Source organism: Talpa occidentalis, unplaced genomic scaffold (assembly GCF_014898055.3).
Source record: "Talpa occidentalis isolate TD23 unplaced genomic scaffold, MPIMG_talOcc4v2.1 talOcc4.11, whole genome shotgun sequence".
In the NCBI taxonomy this organism is placed as follows: Eukaryota; Metazoa; Chordata; class Mammalia; order Eulipotyphla; family Talpidae; genus Talpa; species Talpa occidentalis.
Window position 1 is genome coordinate 4,367,360 of NW_023601104.1, and position 8,310 is coordinate 4,375,669.

The 8,310-nt window shown below is 48.2% G+C and overlaps 1 protein-coding gene across 1 annotated transcript in view; it reads right to left on the reverse strand.

Annotated features, from left to right (window-relative positions):
* Positions 1–2,645, reverse strand: part of RYR3 (ryanodine receptor 3) — a 522,405-nt gene extending 519,760 nt beyond the window's left edge. Inside the window, exon 1 of the mRNA XM_054700223.1 lies at positions 2,573–2,645. Coding sequence (XP_054556198.1) covers positions 2,573–2,623 — 51 coding nt within the window. The 5' untranslated portion in view covers positions 2,624–2,645. The remainder of the gene's footprint in view (positions 1–2,572) is intronic.
* Between the last annotated feature and the right edge of the window lie 5,665 nt (positions 2,646–8,310).

Below are 8,310 nucleotides of genomic sequence, written 5' to 3' on the forward strand. Positions count from 1 at the left end.
ATACAACTCTATTTTATCATCACATATCATCAATCCCTTCCTGGTCTAGGACAATGTAAAGGTGAAGAGGCATTACCTGACTAACATATGGCCAAAATGCTTTAAAAGATACTGTTTTGGGGAAAATAAAGAAACCCTGACGTATAGATAGATGTGGGAGTTTAAACTGAAGTGACCTTTTGCACCCAGGCATATCAAAGGTGAAAGAATCCCACTCCTGGGGTTCCTGGCTCCCCTAAAAGCAGCAAGATAAAGTCAAAATTTTGGGCAAATCAATATCTTATAATGATTGGATTCAAAAAATCATTTTGACTAATTCATGGTAAAAGAGGGGGGAGGGTCGGAGTTTAGAAAGCAGCAGTTCAAACCTTAGCATATTCTGTGACTGTAATGCTGTAGTAATGCTCAATGCCAGGCTCCAGTGGGAATCTATCATTATGTAAGGACAAGTCTCAGTAACTTGCTGGGCAACCTTGGCTAAGTCACGTGATTCCTATGCCTCAATTTCATCACCTCTTTTCTCCCCAGTAACCTAAAGATGAAGAAGTTGAACTGCTTCACGGTAAAAATACATAAGGTGATTGTTGGAAGGAAAAGCATCAATTAGGTCACATTTGGAGCCTCTTGCCCCAAGGTAACTTTGAGTTCTCTCTCTAAACCACAACAGTAACTCTGCAACAAAGGCTCTTAACTTGGATCCTGGAATCTCACAGGGGGGCATGAATACCTATTAAAAGGACTCCACCTGGTCTGATCTCTGGCTCAGGAAACCCTGGAGTAAAGAGCTTAAGAATCACTGCCCTGGTTAGAGGTGCACCAAAAACAAGAACAACAAAAAACAGTTAACAGGTGTACCAAAAAACAGTCATGCTGCCTGGTGGAGGAAAAGTCAGGGAAGGTGACCACAAAAGCCAAGAGAAACAGGTAAATTGGGAGCTCAAGAAAACCACAGGACCCCAAGCCTTGACCCGAAGGGTCTTCTAGTCAATACTGACCCTCCCCGGCAGAAGAGAATTTCTCCAGTCAGGCCTAGAAGATGTTTCATAATGAGCAGAAGAAACAAGTAATTGAGGGGCACAAGGCAGAGAGTACCCGAGCGGCCACTCCTCCCACACTCAGGACACCTGTTGGCGAGAAGGCACAGCGATTCCACGGGACTTTGGGGAGAGAAGGCAGCTTTGTCACAAAAGGGCTGTGAGGAGTCGCAACTGTGGGGCCATCTTGTGTGCAGGGTGAGAAAAGAGGATTGGGTCTCAGTCTGCAGATCAGATCCAAGAGAAGAGAAGGATGATTCTGCAGTACTGGATGGGTGGTGGGTCCTTCCACGTATCCCCAAATAAGACTGAAGTCCCAGCACTGACAGAGGAACCCTGCTTAGAAGAGAAACTAAAGGGAGCTGCATGAAAGCACTTCATACAGGAGAGGGGATGGTCCCAACGAGGGGCAAGAGCTAAACTGTGCTCTTCAGAGCACGGGGCAGAAGGGGAGATTTAATGAAAAGGAGAGAAAGAGGAGAGAATTTCGTTCTGATTGCTGAGAGCCAGACAGCACATGCACTTGCAGAGCACACAGTTTCCCAAGCCTTAGGACGTTCACTCTCTCTTCATCCCGATCACCCCGCCAGCTATGAAACACTTCTCCACTTTACACCTGAGAGCACTGAGGCTAGGAAGGGGCATTTACGGGACTTGCTCAAGGTCACCTGGAGAAACCAGAGCTGGGACGCATCCCGATGCCCCCGAGCCCCCCGGGTGGTGGTTCACCTTGAAAGGCTTTGCCTCAGATCCGCCGGGGCAAGGTTGACTCGGCTGTAAGGGGGGCTCCCCCACCCCCTCGCCGCTTCCCCGAGATCTGGGGCGGAGCAGCGCCCTCCGGTGCCAGGGAGGAAGCCTGAGTGACGCGGAGCCACGACCCGGGGTTTCCCCGTCCTGCGGCGCCCGCGGGGCCGGCAGCTGAAGCCTCGGCTCCTCTGCTTGGGGCAGTCAAGAAACGCTCGGGCAGCAGCTGCCGGCTTGGGGCTCAAGGTGCAGGGCGTCCAGGACGCGTGCATTCCCTTCCCAACGACGCCGGGTCTGGGGCCCGGCCCCCGCGCCGGTTTCCAGTCCTCAGTTCCCTGCGCTCGCCTCTGCCCGTCTGGTTCGCTTTTGCGTTTCCCCAATGCGCGCGGCGCCTCCGAGGAGGACGAGGGCTGGGGTGGAATAATGGGGTGACGGGGCGAGCCGACTTTGGGGCGAGATGTTCCACTTGGGCTCCTCCGGGCCAGGGCAACCGCGAGCAAACCCTGGCTGGAAGTTTGGGCATCAAAGGTTTCAGATCAAGTAGCGAGTTGCCCGGAGAGCGAGCGGCGGCCGTGGAGGCTCGGGCTGGGGGGAGCAGCCGCGGAGGAGAGGAGCGGGGGCGCAGGAGCCCCTTCCCGCGCAGCCCCTCGCGGCGGGGCGGGTACGCGGGGGCGCGCCTCTGCAGCCCGCGGGTGCGGAGACCATTCCCGGCACCCGCGCCCCGCAGCCCCTCCGCGGCCGGCGCCGCACCCCTCCCCGCCTGCCCCCGCCTCGCCCCCGCCGCGGGGACTCACCGTCCGCAGGAACTGGATTTCGTCCTCGCCTCCTTCTGCCCCCTCGGCCATGGCTCCCGAGGCGTCGGCGATGCCCCAGTGCCCAGCGCCGCGGCTTCCCCAGGCGGCCGCTCGGTGCGCGCTCGCTGCTGCCGCCGCGCTTCCCGCTCCTCCTCCTCCCGCTCAGGCTGCTCGCCCAGCCTCGACAGCGCCGAGCTAATGCGCGACCATATAGGGAGCTGGGCTAACACTCCCCTGCACTGCAGAGCGCCAGCGCCAACCGCGCGGCCCGCCCACCCTCCAGCCTCTCCCCAGCCGAGCGCGCCGCGGCCGCGGGCCCAGCCGAGAGCGCAGCGCCAGGCGCGCGGGGCGGGCGGGGGCAGCGCGGTGCACCCAGGCGGGCGCCCTGGGGCCTCCCCCGCACCGCACCGCACCGCACCGCAGCGCACCGCAGCGCACCGCGCGGCGCTCTCAACCCAGGAGCGCGCCCCTGGCGAGGAGCGGGTGCCCCCAGCCCAGTTCTGCTTCTCAAACAAAAGCTAGTGCCTAGCTCCCGCGCACCGAGGCTGGGCACCAAGCCTCTCCTTTTGCCCACTTCGCCCTCGTGCGGGGTTTGTGTGCTTGCGTGTGTGCTTGCGTGTGTGCGTGTGAGTGTGTGTTGGACTTCAATACTTTGCTCCAGCCTGAAAGCCTTGTTCGGAACTGCAGTCATCGACAGGTCAGAGGGGTGTGTGCACGGAGAAAAAACTGTGCTGGAAGGGTTCCTGTCCATTGATAACAAAGTTTCCAATTCCCTGGATAGTCCTTTTCTGAACCTTAAGAGAGCCCCTCCCCTTTTAAATAGTAAATCAGTACATTTTACCAAACCCCTCAGTTTTCCATTGTTACTAGGCAGAGTAACTTCTCCTGTACCCCAGAAAGCTTCCAGAGCTCCGCACTCTGCCCTCTATTAGATCAAGCGACATTAGAATCCGTTCTCTGTCTACCCCTCTTCTAAACCTAGTCTGCATTTTAGGGTACCAGCCCTGTGGAATCTAAAGAGATAGGGGGGAATATATACAGAGGGGCCCTTTCCAGTCCCTCCTAGGCTGACATCCACCCAGCCTTTTGTCAGATCCCCAGGTTTGGGGCTGTTGGACGGGTTCCTGGTAAAGCTGAGGGTACAGGGTGCCCCCTTCTGTCTGCTGGCCAGGGAACTGCAGGGCAAGAGCAGCTGTCAAGAGAAGAGACAATAGGAAGAGATGTCTATGTAGGCTAAAGAGGAACCCAAGAGGTATATGGGTGGCAATTCTGGGCTGATGTTGGCAGAGGACACGGGCAGCCCGTTCTTTATGGACAACCACGGTCTTGATTCTGCCTTAAGATTTTCTTCCTGAGCCCTAGGCCCCACACTTTCTACTAGACATCAGAAATACCAAGAAAAAGAATGTCCTTTCTTCTATTGTACCCAGACTGCTTCCCTCTAGAGGCTGCACTTTGCCCCTACTACCTCTCTGAAATCTACCTGGATTTTCTGCACATGGTGACATTTCACAGAGCAGAAGCACCTGTTGTGCTTGCCTCTGTGCCCCACTGTCCATCCTGTTGTTCTCCTGGCTAAGGAGTTCTCTACCCTTCACCACTCTCTGTAGCACACGTTTTAGAGATGGCGTCATCTTTGATGGCCATGTTAAAAGCAGTCCAGATTGTCTTCTCTCTAAACTGGACTTCGTCTAAACTCTAACTGAACTTCCACCTAAACTCTCCTCCTTTATCTTGGCCTATACATAAAGCCTAACACTGAGTTGACTTTAAGACAGCACCAATGACAATTGTTGTGTTTGCATTTAGCTCAACTTGTAAGATTTTATTTTCTCTCCCACACGAACCACTAAAGTCAAGTCTTTTCCACTTTGGTCATGATACCAGTTTTAAAAAATATTCCTCCCCATTATAATTCATTTCATTTGGGGGGGTTTGTATATGGTTCCTTAAGAAAATTATTAATCTAGATTATGCCATCTAAATTGCTACTTATGGGGCCTCCCCGGTGGCTCAGGGTTTGAGCGCTGGGTTGTGAAGCTGCCCGCAGCCTCTGCAGTGCCCATTCGATCCCCGGCCGTTGGGCGAGGGCCCCACATGGCGTGACAGACTTCTCCTGCAGCCCGCTGCTCCCCTTAGCAGTGTATTTCGTCAGCCTGCCTGTTCTGTTCCCCGCTCTGGCTCTGGTGAATTCTCTCACCATTCCGCGCTTCTGACTGTACCCAGTGCTTGTATAAATAAATAAATATTTAAAAATAAATAAATAAATTGCTACTTATCACTAAACTATGAAAACTTGGGCATAATTCCAGATGCCTTCTTGGATTAACTGCATATTTTCGTTTATGGTTATATAATAGGTAAAAAATATGCTATTTTGCCACCAAAATTTTTCCCTGTTCTGTACACATGCCTTTTTCACATACTTTACTGAACTTAAGATATCTGACATAGGACTTTACTTGTTTTACCAGTCAAATAACCCCACCACAGAAAGAAGTGGAAAGGAATGCTGGAAGCATTAGTGTATTCCTTGGATTCCTGGTGACCCCTGTGTACCTTTACTGTGCCCAGAGTGAACTGTTTCAATACCAGGTTAGAACTATTTTCAGCCTATAGTTTCAGCTTATAGTTTGAGGGAAAGCAGAACATTTACCTCTATGTGAGAACTTGTCCATTCGTTGAGATTTTCCCCAAATTCACCAATAATGATCACTCTACTGCCTTAGGATTTAATTCATCCAGGTCTGCAGAAATAATTTTGAATATGACAGCTGAAGTACTTGTTCTCAGGGATAACTGAAAGAAAGAGTGGGAAGAAAAGAAATTAGGATAGATGGGTGAGATAGATAGACTTCAGATACTGAGTTTTGGTATTTGTTTTGTCATTGGTCCTCCCATCAAGTCTGGCAGAGAATAAACAAAGTGATTTGTCTCTATTTAAACATCTGGTAAGTGGCAGAGCTTGTGCCCAGGCTTGTACTCTCTGACTTCAAGTTTAATCATTTTCCAGAACATTTTATGCTCTACCACCTTGTTTATATTATTGCAAAGTGAACAATGTCAGATTTAAATACACCCTCCCCAGCACCCTACACCTTTGCTTATCATTTCTGCTTCCTTACATCCTATCTGCTAAACTGAGTTCTCCCAAACCAGTTACTCTTCATAGAGAGCAGGAGGACAGACTTTAGGTATTAGAGGACATAGCAGCCACTCCATTCTCAAAGGGAAAAAAAAAAATCAAGCTTTCTGGTTTTTAAATGCCTGGAGAAAAATCTTAGCTGTTATTAGGACTTCAGCGAGGTACTCACAGAGCAATAAAATACTTGGGGATGCTTGGATTATTCAAAGTGAGCCCTGAAAAACAGCAGCACTGAATGTTGGAGGCTGGCAGCCATTATCAACAGCACTGGGAAGCACAGAGTGACAGTCCCTTGTGGGGTCAGATTAGAAATTCTTCATTTTTAATCTTATCAGCACATCTGTACCTTTTACACATAGGACTTTGAAAGAACTGGCACAATCTGAAGGCTGATTATTGAAACAAAATTCATGTATTTATTTTCCCCTCTATCAGATTTGTCAATGAAATCTTGATCCTAAGAATTTTCCAATAAAACAGGACCTCTTCTATGTGTTTTAGCAACATGTTTGATATAGCATTAGAAGATGATGGAAAGATGGCCACAGTCATATAATACAGTCTCTAATTTGTTATGCAGTAGTAGTCATGGTGGCCAATTGCTCATATGGTGTTAATGAGGCCAGGGTTGTGGACTCAATTCCAAGAGGGGTAGTTAGCTTCACTCTATTTGCTTGTCAAAGACCCTGATTCTTTCACTCTGGTCTCATAAATCTTTGCTGGTTTAGCCATAGGGAGTCAGAGCCAAGCTTGGTGACTAAGTAAGACCCACCATGCTTAGAGACAAAAAAGCTAACAAGCAACACCTGATAAGATAGCCTATACCCATATCAGCAAAAAGATATTAAGTTCTACATAGCATTGAATCTGCTTTCAACATCCATTTCTACTTTACCTTGTAACTACAGAAGTCATTTATTTGTTGAAAATTCATTTTTCCAGTTGATTGTGTTCATGGTTTGGTCTGCATTAACCCAAGTTCCACCAAGGAAAAGTATGAAAGAGGCAATGAAGGATAAACTGTGCAGCTAAGGAAGTAGATGTCTGCTAACTGCCCCTCTTTTTGATATATTATTATTTATACAAGTACTTTCCATATACTGACTGAAGATTTGTTTGCTTTTGCATCAACAAAAATTTTTAAAAAACAACAACTTTCTGTCCTTTTTCTTCAGGTGTTTAAATTGTGAAGCTCTTTCACAGGTGATCAGGCAAGAAGGTATTGTCACCCAATATGCTCATGGATAGAAACAATTCCTATGAAGTACACCTGCCTTTGATTTGGTGCAGAAAGGAAGGATAGCATACATGTGTACAAAAGTCCTTTTTGGTGTATATGTTAAGAAATGATTTTCATTAGTTTCTAAGCTACTAAGTTGATGTTTCCTCAGGTCCAAAGAACTGGAAATTACACCAAAAAGCCTTAACTTGAATTCCTTTCTTCATTAAGGAGGGAACAGATGTAGGAAAACAGATTTCTTTTTCTGATGATATCTGTTTCATTGCTTACAAATACCCCAGCTATCACAGCCATTTAACACAGTCAAGGATTCATAGTAATGGATACCTTGTGCAACTGCACACATGGTAATGTCTTTTATTTTTTTATTCTGACACTTTAGGATTGGAAGATGACATAATAAGGAATACCCAGGAATACACACCACTTGGTGAGAAATCTCCTGAAACTAAAATCACCAAAGAGTGGCTCTGTCCCAAGGGAGGTTTCTGCAGCCTATGAAACTTAGGGGAAAGTTGCAAACTAGGCACACTTACAGAAGCCTGGGAGGGAGGGCCTCTCACCAGGTACCAGTCTTTGAGCTGATTTATCTTCAGGTTGACTCCAGTGGAAGCAGTTTGTTAAAGCAATAGATTAAGCCACTAACAGTAACAGCTCATTTGCATTTGCCTCCAGGACAACCTCTGTTTCACCCAGATGGTGTACTTGGGCTACCTTAAGCAAAAACTGACAATAGCAGACAAAGGCTAGCAACTGCCTAGGGCTCTACAATATGACCCAGAGTACTTGATTTCAACTCTCAGAGCCTATCTTACCTTCTGGGAAAGGAAAATACCTACTTCTCAAGGTTATTTTTAGGGTTAAATGACTTGGTGATTAGAAAATGCTTAGCAGAGTATCTTGTAAAAGTGCTCAGTTGAAAATCCTGAAATAGCTCTTGCAGATTGCACCTTCCCTCCTCCTTTGTATTGGTTTCCAATGCCTGCCCTTCAGGTCTGTTTGTGTCCCTGCCTCTCCTAAACTTCCATTCTCATTTGACTTTTCATGAGGCCTTTACTCACCAAAAAAGACAATGCCTCTGATTTCAGGAAACAATTTCTTGCCCCAATAAGCACAACATTCTGGGTAGATCTCATGTGTTGCAGGTTAAGGGTGAACACCAACACCGCTTTTCTGTGTTGGTTTCCCAGGGAGTTTTGTTCTGCGCAGTATTATGTCCACACCTTTAATGAGAAATATATTCTGTTGCTATGGCATATTGAAATTCATGGCTTCCTCTGGAAGGTGGAATCGGTAGCGCCCACCCCCCTCAGGTTTTCCCTAGAGCTTTATGAAATTTTGAGATCTAGCAGT